The 18,964-nt window shown below is 41.9% G+C and overlaps 1 protein-coding gene across 2 annotated transcripts in view; it reads right to left on the reverse strand.

Moving 5' to 3' along the window:
• Positions 1 to 1,614: 1,614 nt before the first annotated feature.
• SLC12A1 (solute carrier family 12 member 1) overlaps positions 1,615 to 18,964 on the reverse strand; it is a 72,626-nt gene continuing 55,276 nt past the window's right edge. For both annotated transcript variants that reach the window (XM_080980325.1, XM_080980326.1), the window contains 9 exons: positions 18,254 to 18,360; positions 15,106 to 15,188; positions 11,120 to 11,263; positions 7,763 to 7,894; positions 7,430 to 7,541; positions 6,104 to 6,190; positions 4,870 to 5,005; positions 2,723 to 2,790; positions 1,615 to 2,307 (listed from right to left, as the gene is read on the reverse strand). In XM_080980325.1, coding sequence (XP_080836451.1) covers positions 2,172 to 2,307; positions 2,723 to 2,790; positions 4,870 to 5,005; positions 6,104 to 6,190; positions 7,430 to 7,541; positions 7,763 to 7,894; positions 11,120 to 11,263; positions 15,106 to 15,188; positions 18,254 to 18,360 — 1,005 coding nt within the window. In that variant the 3' untranslated portion in view covers positions 1,615 to 2,171. The remainder of the gene's footprint in view (positions 2,308 to 2,722; positions 2,791 to 4,869; positions 5,006 to 6,103; positions 6,191 to 7,429; positions 7,542 to 7,762; positions 7,895 to 11,119; positions 11,264 to 15,105; positions 15,189 to 18,253; positions 18,361 to 18,964) is intronic.

Here is an 18,964-nt window from a genome sequence, read left to right on the forward strand (position 1 = left end):
GTGTTTTGTGTTGTATAGGCTCCTATGATGTAAGTAATGGGCTCCGCCTGCTAGCCTGCTCCCTAAAATATCACTGGTTTGCTCATTTCTGTATATAGGATGCCTACATGCTGCATGGACTGGTTGCATGGCATATATTCAATACAAAAAGCAGCGATAATTTGTTGTTGACAAAGGACAGCTGGACATATAAAGGGCCCCATTACCTTCAGTAGCATAGGGCCTCATCAAACCTAAATCCAGCCCTGGGAAAGCAGAGCAATACACTTGGCACCAGCTTGGCTGGTGGCTTTAGATGAGATCTATTGCCACCCACCCACAAATTTTTCTCACACTCTACTGGCAGGAAGCTTTCCACCAGTGTGTAGATAGATTTCAGGCAGCTTAAACGCTGCCCCACCTGTGTACCTCTTGGAGATTCCTTAACAGCCCTCAGCCAACTTTATGGTGGCTTTAGGTTTGCTTTCTTACAGTGCCACCCTAACTCCTGCCAGGCAGAGGTGGGGCTTGATGGAATGGCACAGGCAATGCCAGACCTCCAGTGCTTGTGCTGACCAGGGCAAAATGATAGCCGGGGGCAAGATATGTTCCTAGGCTGGCACAGTGAATTGGCCTGGATCTAGCCTGTTGCTGTCGCGGGACAACAGCGGAATCTGCTGGCCACTCTAAGCAGGGATTGGAGGCTACCATTGAGGCCAAGTGCATTGGGGTACATTTGCCAGGGGAGCTTCCTTGTTGCCGATGGAGCTTCCCTGCTGGCACAGTTGGGCTGGGCTGGCCTGCACAGAGAGAAACCTCCACTCCATCCAAACCCTCTCCAACATGGCAGATTAGGGGTTTGGATTACTTACCCAGCTATCATCCATAATACACCTACAAAGGAGTAAATTCTATTGAACACGGAACAATTTCCCAGCAAACATGCACAGGATTGTACTGTTTGCCTTTAAGATGTTACAGGCCTGCAACAGGCTACCCCTCACCCGGAGTTTGATGTTAATGGTAAAACAGAAACAATACATCAAAACATGCATTGTAAAATCATTGAAGTCATATTTTAATTCACTTTAGTTGATTTCAAGTTGAAATATTCAACATATTGTTGCAAGTCCAAGAAAAAAGTATTTTTTTACTAATCAGATCATACTAGAACACATTTAAAATATTTAATATCAAACTCATTTCAAGGCCCTGTGGAAATTTATCACAAATGCATTTCATTATATTCCTTGAAATTATAAATCTAGAATAATAAATGATGCTGTTCAGATGAAATCTTAGAAAATTTTAAAGTGGCATTTCATTAAATTTGACTTGAAACCTACAGAGTTGATTTAGTATGATTGACATTCATCTCTTGAAATTCATTTTAATCTAATGTAATTCTTCCCCAAATAATTTGGGGAGGAGGCGTAGCTGGATATAGCATCCGCTTTGCACCCAGAAGGTCTCATCTTAGATCTCCAGGAAAGGCTGAGAGGGACTACTATCTGAAATTGATTACAGCATCTATATGTTGATTAGAGTGTGGTGCAGATAATGCCAAGGTTGCAGGTTCAATCCCTGAATGGGACAGCTGCATATTCCTGCATTGGAGAGGGTTGGACTAGAGCTGCTGTGTCAGTATAGACAGTAATAAGCTTGATGGACCAATGATTTGACTCAATATAAGACAGCTTCTAATGTTCCTATTATATTGATTGGAAAGGACTAGGACCACACCCAAATCTCCTACCACTGATAGAAAACAAACGACAGTGAAGGCACCTGGTTGTGGTGTGGCAACTGTACTACATAAAAAACAGGTGAGGTTAGAAGCTCTATGGGTTTCTTTTTTCACCTTAGTTTTCTCCCTGCAAATTGGTTGTTATTCCACAATCTTTGGGGTTACTGCAAGTCTGCTGAGACCTCTACTGCATTGGTACTGCAGTTTTGGGTATGTAAGCATGAGCACAGGAAGACTCAGATTGGTTTTTAGTGTATATCTATAACTATATATATGATTTGGATTTTGCTGTCAAATGGTGACATCCAAGTGATTTTTTCAGTCATTGAAGTGTATGTTGTAAAGTGTCAGATCCTGGGACCCTGTTGTTCTTCAGCGTTTGTAAAAATACGTTTGTGTCACTGATATGTACAAAATGCATATATTTGATTCCAGGCTTTGCTTGCTAAGAGTAAAACGTTAGCACGTTTTTGTGGTTGCCTCGGATGAGCAAAACTGGAGGCAGGTTCCTTGAGAGAATTTCTAACCAAGCCATATAGAGGTAATCAGATATAATTCCTTTTCTTGCTACTGGTAGAGTCCTGTTGAATGGAATAGGATGAAAGTATTAGTAATATTCTTCAGTAATGCAACAATATTCCTCTCCAAATAACATTTCAGCCACTATCTGAGCCTTTTCCATCCCTGAATGTCATTTGAAATGACCAGTCATTACTAAAGGGGTGCCATTTTTCACACTTTTCTTGCTTAGATTAAAAAAAGTACACTTAAAAAGAACAATCAAATAATAGCACAAAATTCTTAGCTAAAAAGTCAACAAAAGCCTGTACAGTACATTACTTTCCTTCCCATTAACAGCTTCAAATACAGGGCCTTATAGACACCAGTGAACCTCACTGAACCACTGTACTTTGTCCTTGAGTTCGTGCTTAGAAATCTCCAGGCAAAGTTTGGCTTGCTTTCTGAACAAATCAAAATTAAATCTGTGTCACTTACAGAACAATCAGATTAGCAGCTCTAGAATGTTCCTGAAGGAGTTCATTCAAACGGACCTGGCGGTAGCTCTGTTTAAAAAGAAACAAAATTTACTGCAATAAAAAAAGCTGGAGGTCTTGACAGATGACTTAAAGCAGAGTTTAGTGATCATAAAAAATCCACACAGGTAAGTCATACTTGGTCTAAATTATATGGGCTGTAAATTGGGAAGCATTAAGTTTATGATTGCTTGAGGAAAACCTAAAAAAAACAAACCCCTGAAACATTTCATATTCCGTTGTCATTGCCATATTAATATGCAACAAAAATTATTTTTAGTCTGCTGCATAAAGAAATACTGATGGCTGTAAAGTATAGCTTTACTTAAGAGACATGAAACAGTGAGATTAATTTTTAAATCTCTTCAAACTCGTTTGTTGCATGTTTTCGGCTTGATGATCCTAATGAAGATCAACAATTTCCCAGTTTCCACGGGCACCTTTTGCAGAGAATCCTTTACTTATTTGGAGGGAATATAGAATATAATCTACTTTCTCTATAGAATGCTCCCTACCCAGATGACACAGCGTATTTCCTAACTAAGTTTGCCTGGGCAATGATATTGCTTCCTTTTTTTTTTTTTTCATTTTTAATTCCCCCCCACCAGTAAAAGAAAACATTTCTGCCTCTTTCCCCCGCCCGCAAAAGCGATTTTATTCCATGGCTTCAACATTTCCAGTAATTTTACTTTTCTGCTTCCCATTTTGTTACATTCAATAGCTGCAGCATATCTATATCAGCAACTTACAGAGCAGCCCCATGCATGTTTATTCAGAAGCAAGCCCCGCTATATTAAATGGAATTTACTTCCAGCATAAGGGTGGATAGGATGGTGTCCTTAAACTGAATTCTCACTCCCTCTTCCCAAGGACCCTTGGAGTAACGTTGTTCTGTTAGGGACTTGAAATGTGATGCAGACAACCCATAGCCCCCTCCCCAAATTGAAGTTCCTGGATTCTTCAGAACAGGGGAGCTTTCTTAGCCCAATAGCCCACATTCCAGCATGGGCAACCTCCCAGGCCCTTATACCAGTGACAGGTGGGGCTACGTGTAAAACCAAGCAGAGCAATTGATATCTGTGTCATTGTTTAGTAGATAATATTCCAGCTGTGCAAAAGGCAGAGGTTTACACACACACACACACACACACACACACACACACACACACCCATCTCTCCATCCTCCTTCCAGGAAAACCAGAAGCGTTATCACAGATCATGGGCACATTCTAACCGAGCAGAAGCACTCAAGGAAGGTGTGGTCTGTGAAAAGGTGGGTGGCCTGCAGAGAGTCCCACAGGCCAAGTGCAGAGGCTGGGTAAAGGTAAAGGACCGCTGGATGGTTAAGTCCAGTCAAAGGTGACTGTGGGGTTGTGGCACTCATCTCGCTTTCAGGCCGAGGGAGTCAGCGTTTGTCCACAGACAGCTTTCCGGGTCATGTGGCCAGCACGACTAAACCGCTTCTGGCACAACAGAACACTGTGACGGAAACCAGAGTGCATGGAAACACCTTTTACCTTCCCACCGCAGTGGTACCTATTTATCTACTTGCACTGGTGTGCTTTTGAACTGCTAGGTTGGCAGAAGCTGGGACAGATCAATGGGAGCTCACCCCGTCGTGGGGATTTGAACCGCCGACCGTCTGATCAGCAAGCCCAAGAAGCTCAGTGGTTTAGACCACAGGGCCGTGTAAAAACTGGTAAATATTTCATTGCGCATATGCCCTTAGTGTAGTGGTTTATTATTGTCGATTGGAACCAGTCCATCCCGAAACATTAGAAGCAGCGTCTTTAAAGCCTGCATGCCATCTTGAGTCACCTCTGGGCAGATTAATGCCATAAATAAACAATATCATCCATGTTTTGACTAGTAGCAGTGCACCTGCCTTAATTCTATACAAGGGGTTCAAATTAAATACTGCTTTCTGCCAAACTTCACCATTTGAAGAGATGCTCACCAATTCCCTGACTGCTAATGAAGCTAGGTTCTCTTTTTCCTTTGTGACCTACCAGATTTGCCTTATTGTTCTCAGGTAGTGCTTGTGCACGATTTTCCTTCTCAACTAGCCATCCCACAACGTCAAAAGTAATGGCAGGTATTCCTCTTTACCTTTTCCTTGACTGCTTCCAGCTCTGCATCAGTGATTTTCCACGGTGCCTCTCTCTTTAATTTCTCAGCAGTTGTTAAATCTTTGCAGCTTTCATGAAGGCGATATGGTTCAATCATCTCTTCAAAGAATTTCCAGCTGGAACAGAAATTATAAAGGAGGCATCACAGCGGGACTCTAACTCATTATTTCACAGATATACCTTAGAATGGGATAGACTCTGTTGGCTTTGGAATTGTGGCTGAATTTCATTCAAAATCTTTAGACTTCATGCATCAGATTTTATGCTCCGTTATATATGAGCAGCTTCATTGTGGAAACACCTTGTCTAGACAGGTCTGCATTTGTCACTGCTAAGCTTTTTATCTATCTTAACTGTAAAATAAAACATAGCAGCAAAGTATACTACATTCATTTCTGTGTACACAAGAAGAAAACAAGAGTTTTCTCTTTTCCTGCACTCCTGTTGTTTGGCTGTATTACTAAAACCAGGCATAGGCAAACTTCGGCCCTCCAGGTGTTTGGGACTACAATTCCCATCATCCCTAGCTAACAGGACCAGTGGTCAGTGATGATGGGAATTATAGTCCCTAACATCTGGAGGGCCGGAGTTTGCCTATGCCTGCTAAAACTGTGGAGGAAGCAACAACAACAACAACAAAAAGGTGGGGGGGGAGGCCACAATCCAGAATTTGGGCTACATATCAATGTGCATCTAATTCTGTCTTGAATTGCGACTATAGTTTGTCAATAATAGCTTTTCAGAGATATGAAACTGGCATGTGAAGTCACAAGTCATTATGCCACAGGTATTGATTCTTAGTGTCCTGCCATGGTCTCTGCTTAAATTAGTTTGTCAGATTTTCATTACACTCAGATTTGTACCATGGAAGAGCCCAAACAAGCCCAGTGCAGCAGAACATGGGTGTAGTTTGCTATTACTGTAACGTCCAGTGCATGTGACAGGACAGAAGGCCCTACTTTCAAACTGCTAGGTTGGTAGGAGCAGGGACCAAGTAACGGGAGCTCACCCCGTCGTGGGGATTCAAACTGCCGACCTTCTGATCGGCAAACCCTAGGCTCTGTGGTTTAACCCACAGCACCATCCGCATCCCTACTCAGAACTAATCCACACTGAGTTCAATGAAGCCTACTCCCAGGTAAATGTTATAGGATTACAACATTGTTGTTGTTGTTGTTGTTGTTGTTGTTGTTGTTTTTAAAAGCTGCTCTTACCTTTCTTTGTTTGGTTTCATATTGATATCACCAATGATGTGAATGTCAGCAAACTTTATTCTGAACTTGCTTAAAAGTGAAGCCATCCTGAAAACAAAAGGAAAGGTGTATTTTTAGCGTTGTGATTCAGAATGCTGATAAATAAATAACTAGTTAAAGAGTTAAAATATAGTAAAGGTGCATTAATTGGTACTTCTCAGTTATAGAATGTGGTGAACATGGCATGGATGAGCTAGTTGATATAGCTGAAACGGAAGAAGAGTGGGAAGTAAAACCAGTGGGCTTTACATGGGCTGCAACACTTGCATTATTTTCAGGACCAAGTAACAGTCATAGAATCACAGAAAAGTAGAGTTGGAAGGTATCCTGAGGGTCATCTAATCCAACCCCTGCAATGCAGGAATTTCAACATGCAGACTTCTTCTAATCTGATACCATAACAGACCCTGCTTAGCTTGAGAAAGAGCAGAGAGAGGGCATGTTTTGTCGAAATAAATTAAAAAATTGTTCAGTAGCACCTTAGAGACCAACTAAGTTTGTTCTGGGTACAGTGGTACCTCGGGTTAAGAATTTAATTCGTTCTGGAGGTCTGTTCTTAACCTGAAACTGTTCTTAACCTGAAGACCACTTTAGCTAATGGGGGCCTGCTGCGCCGCTGCTACACGATTTCTGTTCTCATCCTGAAGCAAAGTTCTTAACCCGAGGTAATATTTCTGGGTTAGCGGGGTCTGTAACCTGAAGCGTATGTAACCTGAGGTACCACTGTATAAGCTTTCATGTGCATGCACACTTCTTCAGATACCACACTTCTTCATGTTTTGTAACACTGAAAATATCTCCAAACTACGAGGTAAGAGGATAAAGCAGGTTTGATACTACAGTGGTACCTCAGGTTACATACACATCAGGTTACATATGCTTCAGGTTACAGACTCCACTAACCCAGAAATAGTGCTTCAGGTTAAGAACTTTGCTTCAGGATGAGAACAGAAATCGTGCTCTGGCGGCGCGGCAGCAGCGGGAGGCCCCATTAGCTAAAGTGGTGCTTCAGGTTAAGAACAGTTTCAGGTTAAGAACGGACCTGCGGAAAGAATTAAGTACTTAACCCGAGGTACCACTGTACTACTAATACGTAGAATTTATATAGCGCTTCAGATAGCTCCACATATTGTCTCAGTAATTCTTAAAAGGACCCTGTAACAGGCAGTTAGGACTGATAATACAAGGTCATCAACAGCAATTTCCCTCTCTCTTTCCCCTCGCCTCATGCACAAATAATCTTTATAAGCAACAAAACCTTAAGCAGAACATTAAAGCTATACATACATTAGCTTTTCCTCTTCCAGGCGAGTGACTTTTCCACCAGTAAAAATCCTTAATTTACAATCTTTCCATTTTTTGCGGAGGGTGAGCATGTAGGGAATTAGGAGTATTAACCCTGCGTAGACAGATTTTATTAAATTAAATATATACCAAAATTAGAACAACGCGTAATAATAAAAAGCCACTTTTATTGCTATTAAAATTGTGTTCCCCGGTTTTTTAAATTTTTCAGATAATTGGTTATTTATTTTTATTTATTTTTATTTTGCAAACCCTACCTTGACTATTCAGTCTCCCCCATGCCACCACTGTGTGATGTTCCTTTCAGCGACTTACCTCCGTCATCAAACAGCCACCACACGTCAATGGTACCTTTCCCTTGCTTTTTTTTAAACTGACTGCTGGCTTCCAGCAACCGCTGATTGAATTCCCCAACATGCATCGAAGAGATTGTGCTAATGCTGCTTTCTGAAAGGAGAGGACATACTCAGAGCCTTTTTGCACAATCACTGAAAGTGCTCCACAACACACCATCTTAGCACTTGGAAGGCAGTTAAGTACAATGGAAAACGCTTATTTAGCCTTTGAGCACTTCATGGATCATGCATTTAAGTTACATAACCCAGGGGACGGAGCATGGATTTACTAGAGCGAAGTGAGTGAGAACCACCCTCTTTTGTTTTCAAATAACTTGTTGCTACTTTGAATTATGTTTGGTTAGTGTCATTCACTTGTTCAAAAGGCTGTGAGATTAGTGGCTTGAAATGCAGTGAGTTTGTTCTTTGCCCACACTGCATTTCAAGCTGCCTTTGTGTGGGATGTGATACATATATAGCAGTCAAGTACAACATTCCTTGTTTTCCTAGAGTGGACATGCAAGGGGATGTTTGGTCCAGCCAGTCAGAACTTCCTGTTTCCTCCTGGGTGGGGACATACCTCTTCTTGCATGTGACTAGAGGTGGGCGTGACCGTACCTGGGCAGGTAACAAGACACGCAGCCCTCCTCTCTCTTTTCCATCTTTCGTTGTGTGAACTCCAGTGACTGTCAGGCTGCAGTCACTGGGATTAACCCCCCATATGGGGGCGCAGCCTTCATAGATTTGAAAGCTGCGTTTGATAGTATTCCGAGGCAATTACTATGGGATAAACTTGCCTGCTGGGGAATAGATAGAAGGCTCCTGTGGCTTATCTCCCAACTTCATGCCGGGTCCGTGGCCAGGGTAAGAATATCCCCTGCTGGAGACCTAACTAACCCAGTGCCAGTAAATAAGGGTGTACGCCAGGGTTGTATTTTAGCGCTTCTTCTTTTTAACTTATTTATCAGTGATATGAGGAACCCATTAATCGACTCACAAAAATTTATCCACACCCCCCGTATAGCAGATTATCGTTGTCCTTTACTTCTCTACGCAGATGATGCGGTACTACTCTCTTACTCCAGAGTGGGTTTAAGGAGGGCACTAAAGATTTTTGCGTCATATTGCCATTCTAATCATCTGTCTATCAACCACACCAAGTCCAAAGTACTGATATTTTCAAGGAGTCAAAAATTATATTCATGGAAATTGGAGGGCACGAAAATCGAACAAGTACATAAATTTAATTATTTAGGAATTTATTTTCAATATAACTTAGGGTGGAAAGCGCACGTTGAATATCTTCAAAACAAGACAAAAGCCCTATCACACTCCCTCCTCCGTTTTTTCTACTCTGAGGGGGCCTTATTCATCCCTGCGGCCTTGAAAGTGTATAGCATCAAAGTGATGGCCACAATGGCCTATGCTGCACCTTTATGGGCTGCCTTTGCAAACCTCTCACCTTTAGAGTCGCTTCAAAGCCAATTCTTACGCCGACTTTTAAAACTACCAACATGCGTAAGTAATGCGGCTATTCGCTTAGAAATGAAGATCCCCTCAGTGGAGTTAGTTTTATGGAGGAGAGTTTTGATTTATTGGATATCCCTATGGCATAAACTCCTGAACCACTATCTCATTCAATGCATGTGGCGGGATGACTTCACAAATTTGTGGTCAGGAAAAATCCATGCCAAATTGCTGTCCTATGAGATCTCGCCCACGGAATTGCTCAAACTGGATCTAAACGCGGCAAAAAGGTGTATAAATCAAAGGCTGGATGATGTGGAGCTATACCAAAATTTCTTAGCTGGTGGTGGAGCCTGCTCGCCGTTAAATCTCGGCATAACCCCTATCTATCGTGCTCCGTCCTACTTAACATCGCTTATAGCCGCATCTCACCGATATGCCTTCATTAGAGCCAGGTTCAATGTTTTTCCAACAAACGTGCTGAGACATAGATTCACTAAGGGCCAAGTCCCTTCAATGTGTGCTTGTGAAATGAAAACATCTGAATCTTTACATCATGTTATGTTTATCTGCCCTATGTACAGTTCAGCTCGTGCTAGTATACTAAACTCCATAATCCAGCCTATGGCTGACAAACCAGTAGACCTACAGCTTGCCTGGGTTCTTCAAGATGTAGATCCTTATATTACTCTACAGGTTGCTAAATTCCTAACAGCCGTTCTCTCGTACAAGAGACGGAATGGAATGTTAGCTGATTATTGATAGTTATAAGAATTTTTGATATTGACATCAGATATTGATTTTAGCGTAGTGCCTAAATTTTTAACTTTAATCTTAAATTTCTGTTTTGATTTGCCAATATTTGTCCTTGTGAGCTGTGAATTGTGTTATATTACTTGTGGCTTGTACGAGACCGCTGTTTTATTTGATTTGTTTTGTGTGTCGTGTTTTATGATGGGTGTAAAACCGAATAAACATTTTGATTGATTGACCCCCCATATGGGGTAGATCCACATGTATATACCATATTTATCGCTCTATAAGACGCACCAGACCATAAGACTCACCTAGTTTTTGGAGGAGGAAAACAAGAAAAAAAATATTCTGAATCCCAGAAGCCAGAACAGCAAGAGGGATTGCTGCACAGCAAAAAGCAGCGAAAGCAACACAAAGCGCAAAGCTTCAGCGAAAGCAATGCAAAGCATCTTCAGGGCAGCAGGAGGAACGCTCCCCCTGCCCTGAAGAGGCTTCGCGCGGCTATCCCAGAAGCCAGAACAGCAAGAGGGATCACTGCGCAGCAATCCCTCTTCCTGTTCTGGTTTCTGGGATAGCTGCACAGCCTGCATTTGCTCCATAAGATGCACACACATTTCCCCTTACTTTTTAGGAGGGTAAAAGTGCATCTTATAGAGCGAAATATACTGTACTTTGTAACTAAGTCTGCCTTCAGGGATCCAACTGTGAACTGAATGTGAGTAAACTTCTGTTATATACTTTACACAAGATTGTGGTGTGTTTATTCTTTTAAGGGGGATATAAGGGAACTTACCAGGAAGCTAATAGTGAGAGGCTTAAACAAGCCTGCAACTATGTGTTTGAAAGGGGAATGTAAAACTCTGCTAAGTTATAGAACTTGCTAGCGTAAGTTCGGAAGGATATTAAAACAGGAAAGGTCATGCGTGTCAGGTGAAAAGATCCCTGCTCCCTCTCTGACGTGTCTTATACACAGAAAAGTACGGTACTTGACAGTTTTTGTTGCAACAGGCTAACATGGATACCCTTGGGTTCCCTTCTGAAATTGGTTCTTCGGGAAAACTAGTTGGTGACCAATAAGCTATTATGTATTTTATCTTTCAGCTTCAGGGCTTGCCTTTTTTGGGTATAGTCTTTGTAATGTTGAGCTTGGCGGCTCTTCTGAAGTATCTCTGGATGCCACCATTTCCTTCTTCAAATTCACTGTCCTTAATGGTAGCCTCTAGAACTTGCCTCTCCTGCTCCAGCTTCTTCAATTCCTCTGTCAAAAGAATACAAGACTGTCAATAATAATTGCTTGTGAGTTGAGAAAGACAGATAAGATCCAGTTAGGTCTGTGGCATTTGAACCTCACTGAATGAAATTGCTTTTCATTGGCCACGATTACCTTGCATTAAATAGATCCTTAAAGGTAAAGGGACCCCTGACCGCTAGGTCCAGTCATGGCCGACTCTGGGGTTGTGGCGCTCATCTTGCTTTACTGGCCGAGGGAGCCGGCGTACAGCTTTCGGGTCATGTGGCCAGCATGACTAAGCCGCTTCTGGCGAATGCCGTTTACCTTCCCGCTGGAGTGGTACCTATTTATCTACTTGCACTTGACGTGCTTTCAAGCTGCTAGGTTGGCAGTAGCAGGGACCGAACGACGGGAGCTCACCCAGTTGCGGGGATTCGAACCGCCAACCTTCTGATCGGCAAGCCCTAGGCTCTGTGGTTTAGACCACAGCACCACCCATGTCCCATAATAGATCCTTACGCAGGAACAAAAAAAATGTTCTTCAGAGTTTCTTGTGTTGACTTCTAAGCTCAATAAGCTAATAATGCTAATGTATGCAAACTTAAACTGAAAGCATGGTCAATGTCCAGCACAAATATTTAATTTCTCTGTTTTGTTTCACTACATTCTGGACAAGTACTCCTGTGTAGAGATGGGAAGGCCTGGCAAAAACCCGGAAAAATTGGAAAAAAAACAGATTTCCCCCCAGTTTTTCCCCCAAGCTGTTTTTTTCTGGAAAAATTGAAAAAAACAGTTTGATATAGTTTGAATATTCCACCCCCCCATTTTTCTGGGGGGAAATGGGGGAAACTGGGTCCCCCCCCAATTGTTTTCCAGGCCTTCCCATCTCTACTGTGGAAAGAGATTTGGACTACAGTCCTATAGCACCTTATTTGGGACTAAACCCCACTGAGCTCCATGGGAATCACTTCTGAACAAACAGATACAGGAATGAGCTGTTTGCAAAGTAATGCTGTGAATAAGGTGATAAAGAAAGTATATCTAGTTCCACAGAAAGGATAGTGGCAGAAATATAATTTCCTTTAAATTACATTCCCATGTAAATATGTGGTTTTGGCATGATTATGACCACTTCCAAATTTCAACAAAATTAAAAGACATGTAAAGTACAGACTGTCCTTTTTTTAAAAAATGGTGTAGTTGAATGTGAACAGACCATTTTTTATCCATTTCCAGTCTTCTACATAGATTTACTCTAGATCTGTCAGGAGCTCTTTGTTTAAGATTCTGTTGTAATTTATTGTTCCTCTTATCTTCTTTTTCTTATTTCAGTTTCTTAGCATTTGGAGTGTTTTACTCTAATGGTACAGAATTGATATCTGCTATTATTTCATTGTAATCTTCTAGGATGTATCTCAGATTAGTTAAAAAAACCCAACATATCAGCTAGTTTCCTCACTATTTTTAAGCAAGAGATTATAACAGGTAGTTCTTCTGGAGACAAGCCAATGAATAGAACCTTATCCTGTCCTGAATACTAGCCACACAGATCAGAGGATTATTTGGCTGAAAAAAAGGTTTGATTTTCTATATACTAGAACACAGCAAACAAATCAGCTGTATTTGTCCCTCTGTCCCAGTTTGATAAGAGAGAGATTTTTGTGCGTACAGAGTAAGACCCACCTTAAATACTTCACTTAGACCATTAATATTTGTGGGTGGATTCTGAGCAATTTGAGGATAGAAACTGTGGATAGAAATGAGGAGAGGCAGCAGGTGGCAGCAGAGTGTTGCAATTTTGCATGATGATTACAACCAAATATTGATTTCAAGCTAATTCTTGAAGATCAGCGATGGGAATCTCGTTGCTCTCCAGATAATGGCAGATTGAAACTATCTTCAGCCTTTGCCAGCATGGCCATTGGTCAGGGATGGCTGAAGTTGCAGTCCAGCCACACCTGGAACTTCACAGGTTCCTCATCTTAATATTTCCCTGCCCTGCTCTTAATATTTGGGGGGGGGGGGATCTTTCCCTTCTGGAAACCCTCTAAAATGAAAGGCAAGACCAACTGATTTTAAAAAAGGTAAAGGACCCCTGGGTGGTTAAGTCCAATCAAAGGCGACTATGGGGTTGCGGTGCTCATCTCGCTTTCAGGCTAAGGGAGCTGGTGTTTGTTCACAGACAGCTTTCTGGGTCATGTGGCCAGCAGGACTAAACTACTTCTGGTGCTACGGAACACTGTGAAACCAGAGTGCTGAAGGACTGTCTCTTTAAAGCCCTTTGCTTGTCTATGGGGCAGGTGCAAGGAGTTCAGCTTGAGAGGAGTAATCTGGGCTGAGAATGATGTAGGAACTTGGAGCTGGAACTCCAGTAGACTAGGGTAGGTAGCTCTAGCGACCTGTCCATGGTGCTGAAAGCCTTGTAACTTTGTGTCCTTGTTCAGCAGGATCTGGACCTCAGATTATATTCCTCTGCCAACCTGCCCTTCTATCCTTCACCTTCCAACATTCTCATCCCAGGGGTCTTGATCATGGATTGGGATATGTTTGCATGTTTGTTTCCTCTTTTTTCTAACTGTTCCTGGCCACTTCTGGGATCTTACCCAGCTGTCTGTGGGCTTATCCCAGGGTGGTGGTGGTGGTGGTGGTGGTGGTGATGATGATGATGATAATAATAATAATAATATATCATTTATACCCTGCGGGTGTAAATACCAGCACAGGTGGTGCTGTGGTCTAAACCACAGAGCCTAGGATTTGCCGATCAGAAGGTCGGTGGTTCGAATCCCTGCGATGGGGTGAGCTTCCGTTGCTCAGTCCCTGCTCCTGCCAACCTAACAGTTCGAAAGCATGTCAAAGTGCAAGTAGATAAATAGGTACTGCTCCGGCAGGAAGGTAAACGGTGTTTCCGTGCGCTGCTCTGGTTCACCAAAAGCGGCTTGGTCATGCTGGCCACATGACCCAGAAGCTGTACGCCGGCTCCCTCGGCCAATAAAACGAGATGAGCGCCGCAACCCCAGAGTCATCCACGACTGGACCTAACGGTCAGGGGTCCCTTTACCTTTACCTTTACGCTGCCCATCTGGATGGGTTTCCCTAGCCACTCTGAGTGGCTCCCAACAGAATATTAAAAACATGATAAAACATCAAACATTAAAAACTTCCCTAAACAGGGCTGCCTTCAGATGTCTTCTAAAAATCAGACAGTTGTTTATTTCCCTGATGTCTGATGGGAGGGCATTCCACAGGGCGGGTGCCACCACAGAGAAGGCCCTCTGCCTGGTTCCCTGTAACCTCACTTCTCTCAGGGAGGGAACCGCCAGAAGCCCCTTGGAGCTGGACCTCAGTGTCGGGGCTGAACGATACCCTGCCAGTTCTGATGTGAGAATTTCCTCAAGCACAGGAACATCTGTTTTCTAAATGGGGAGTGCTTTGAACATACAGTGAAAATTGCTGTGCACCTGGGGAGTATTCACCTATTATTACTTGGTGATCTGAATCCTGACAAGATTCCCCCCCCCCCCAATTGAATGTTATCTACTGAAATCCTTTCTCTGACAATTCTACGGGGACAGCACAGCTTTCTAGCCCATTGATTATTGTCCCCTCCTCCACTTTTATGTCTAGATTTCCATTTGATTTCTTTTATCGCAAATATGGGGCATAAAATCCGCCAATAATTATACACATCTTAAGAGTTCCCAATCTCCAGAGAAGATAATTAACCAAATCAATGGCCATGCCATAAAAGTAATTGAGCTGGTGCATTCGGAAACTAGTGGAATTGTTAAGGAAATCTGCTTGTTTACAGGAATAATGCCTCTAGCGCGCGGATTTTGTGAAGTTCAGTTCATTAAGTCTCAACATACCTTGAACCAGGAGGACTTGCGATATGTCAAACCCTTGGCTTATTCGAGCAACAACCACACCAAAGTCAAAGTCAAATGCATCGCTGGAACAAAATATAAATGTATATATGCATATAAATTGTTTTATTGGAACAGTGACAGTTTACTTGGACATTTTTCACAAGCAGTATGAGAAACAAATGGATTTCTAAAGTTAGAAAGTCCATTTTGAATCCTCCCCCCACTCTCTCCTTTAACCATCAACAGTGCTTTGATTTCCCAGCTTTTTGGATTCTGATATATAGAATATATGAAGGAGCATTGCAAACGTTGGATTCGCACTTGTAACATAATTTGATAAAGGGTATTGGAAAAGGAGATTTAATAGATTGGATAAAAGTATTTAGTCGCAGAAAAGAGAAGAGAAAATTTTTGGAAACCAGGGAGAAGTCCATGGGTTGGAAGAACCCCTATAAAGATATTGAATTCATTATGGATTAATGCAAATAATATTGTATGCTAAAAAAATTCTAAAATAAAATATATAAAAAAGATTCTGATCAGTTCCAGCTCCCAAAATCAATGCCATAGTCACCTATATAATTCCTGCTTCTATCCTTAACTGAACTATGCTTAAACATCTACAAGACCTTACACAGGTCTTTTGCGAGTGTGTGTTAACACAAAGGGTGTGAGCTGGTTTCCAGTGGTAACACCAGGAAAAAAAAATCAGGAACAAGGCACAGAAGTGGCAAAGTATATTTCTAGGTGCGCAAGAAATAAAAATAACAGTACAGTAGTACCTTGGTTCTCAAACGCCTTGGTACTCAAACCCCGAAAACCCAGAAGTAAGTGTTCCGGTTTTTGAACATTTTTCAGAAGCCGAACGTCTGATGCGGTTGTCGGCTATTGTTTCCAGGGTGCATGCACCAATCAGAAGCTGCGTTTGGTTTTTGAACATTTCAGAAGTCAAACAGACTTCTGGAAAGGGCTAACTTTGGTGCTTTTGTTTTTGCTATTTATTTTGCGTTTTTGTTTTTAAGGCCTTTTTGCTTAATTTGTTTTTGTGACTGTGTGGAACCCAGTTCAGCTACTGGTTGATTGATTGTGTGACTGTGGAAATGGATAAAAGCCCCCCATCCAAACAATGACTATCATCAGTGCAGGTAAGAAAAATATTAATTTTAATTTTTATCATCTACAATACTATCTTATTTATTTTATAGTACAATACATTGATTATTGCTTTCATTTTATGGATCAATAGTCTCGTTAAATAGTAAAATTCATGTTTAATTCTGTTTTAGGGGTTGTTTTTAAAAGTCTGGAACGGATTAATCCATTTTGCATTACTTTCTATGGGAAAGCAAGCCTTGGTTTTGGAATGCTTTGGTTTTGGAACGGGCTTCCGGAACGGATTAAGTTTGTGAACCAAGGTACCACTGTAGTAGATGCAGAAGGAAGATGTTGCTTAAAAATCACTGTCTCCCAAGGGTTTTTTTTAAATCCATGAGTGGAAATATCTTCTCTGCATTTTCCTGCCAGTGAAAAAGCTCCATCAGCTGGGGGTTTTTTGGGAGGGGAGAGCAGGAGGGGGAGAAATTATGCAGTTTATCTGTTCCTGCCACTCGTCTGCTTGGGCTCTGTATGCCCAGGTTATTTGGGGTTAAAAAACAAATGAAGCAAAATGCAGATGAAAGAATATTGGCAGTCCCTGCAACCTGTAGCTTGAGCCATGGAGGGAAGCACAAAGTAGATTTTGCTTGAGATAAATGCCTAATCAAGTTATTTTGCTCTCAGCCATATGGCTCTTTCACGGAGAAACCTTCCTATTTCTTTTCCTTTTTTAAAAAAATAACCTTTATTAAATTTCCAAATTTTACATTTCAAATTAAGCCAATGAAGTCAATGAATGTACGGCAGAATAAAAGAAACCTTCCTATTTCAAGGCATGTGTAGGTTAACAAATTTAAAATAGTTTGAAACTAGCTTAATGGTCACGGTTAATTCCAAGAACTTCAGGAATTGTAATTTTGTGAAGTAGGCAATAACTCTTGGCTGGCCGTCCTATGCTATTGGTCAAATTGCAGTCTATAGGATTCTTGTATTGGGAACCATGGCAGTTAAACAGTTTTGAAACAGGCTTAAAATTTGTAGTGTGGCCATCAAAACACATGCTTTTAATGTCAAGCATGATGACTCTTTCACTCTGCACACCAATATGCATGTGAAGGAGAAACTGGTTTGGGGTTGTGGTCCTAAACATCTCATGTTGATGGCTGGGGGTGGGGAGGCATTATGTTATAATCTGTGTTTTCTGCCAGCGTGGTGTAGTGGTTAAGAGCGGTGGACTCGTAATCTGGGGAACCTGGTTCGCGTCTCCGCTCCTCCACATGCAGCTGCTGGGTGACCTTGGGCTAGTCACACTTCTTTGAAGTCTCTCAGCCCCACTCACCTCACAGAGTGTTTGTTGTGGGGGAGGAAGGGAAAGGAGAATGTTAGCCGCTTTGAGACTCCTTCGGGTAGTGATAAAACGGGATATCAAATCCAAACTCTTCTTCTTCTTCTTCTTCACATTGGAGGGGGTTTTCTGCTATGTTGGAGGTCCTAGTTTTGACCAATCAGGTGGGAAAGCTGTTACCAGTAGTAACAGGAAGCCCCAAAACGGGGCATTTGGAGGTTGGGTGCCAGATCTAGCCAACCCAAAGCCTCATGGATCCCTCAAGGGCTGGTGGTTCTCAGGTCCCTCAGCTGTGCCAACTGGTGCAGCAAAAACTGAAAACATTGCCACCATCTTATGCCCTGGCCAATATGAGGCACAAGGACTACAGATGTAGTGGTGGGTCTGTTGTCGTCCTACTCCCCAGCTGGGGTTTTGATTACTCCCTCCTTACTGTGTGGTCCACTGCTTGAAACTGGAATCCTCAAGTTTGATGGTGTCTTTATTTGTTGTGACACTATTGCAGTGATTCTCAAACTTGGGTCTACAGCTGTTGTGGGATTACAACTCCCATCATCCCTGACCACTGGTCCTGCAAGCTATGGATGATGGGAGTTGTAGTCCCACAACAGCTGCAGACCCATGTCTGAGAAACACTGCACTATTATTGAGAGATGGCAAACAGTTCCAGTTGTGCCCCAAAGCAGCATGCTAAATTCTTCAACTTACTGTACGACACCCATGTAATTTTCAACTTCTACTGCGGTGGCTTCTTTCCAGTCCTTTTTAAATCCAAGCACCAAAGTATTTGGTCTCATCCTGCCCAAGCCGGATGCCTAGTAATATTAAGAGGCAGTGTTTAACAAGATGCATGTGCAAGGTTCATCCAAAATGAGAAATAATGGCAAAAGATAACTGAAGTAATGTTCTGGAGGGATTTGAGATTAAATTACATTTGGTGAGTGTCCTTCATGCTTGTACCCAAGCAGCACATATAAAGATTAGCTCTAAATCATCTCGGCTGTAAATGGTTTTTAGATGACAGAAATGTAGCTTTGCTAAATTAGCATACATTTGCATTTTTTTCTGATGCCTGCTCATTAAAACGATTTAATAATTTAAGATCAACGGAGTTTTCATGTTACTGTTCATGTGCTCATTTTTAACATGATAGCACCAGGTTTGCAGTAGCACCCATTATGAAAGCATGGCATGAGATTCCTGTAAAGAGTTCTAGTACAGTATCTAAGACTAGATCTTTTTATTCCGATCCTTTTATTTAATTTACTGGTGCAGTCCTAAATACAATTACTTGTAAGTCCTATTGAACACAGCAGGACTTACTTTGAACTTGCTGAATCAGGCTGCAGGATTCCTAGCATCCTAGGAAATAATTCACACCTAGCTGAGCACATTTAAGGGGCCAGGATTTGTGCGTTA

The sequence above is a fragment of the Podarcis pityusensis genome (assembly GCF_964106645.2).
Source record: "Podarcis pityusensis genome assembly, chromosome: 14".
NCBI classification, from domain to species: domain Eukaryota; kingdom Metazoa; phylum Chordata; class Lepidosauria; order Squamata; family Lacertidae; genus Podarcis; species Podarcis pityusensis.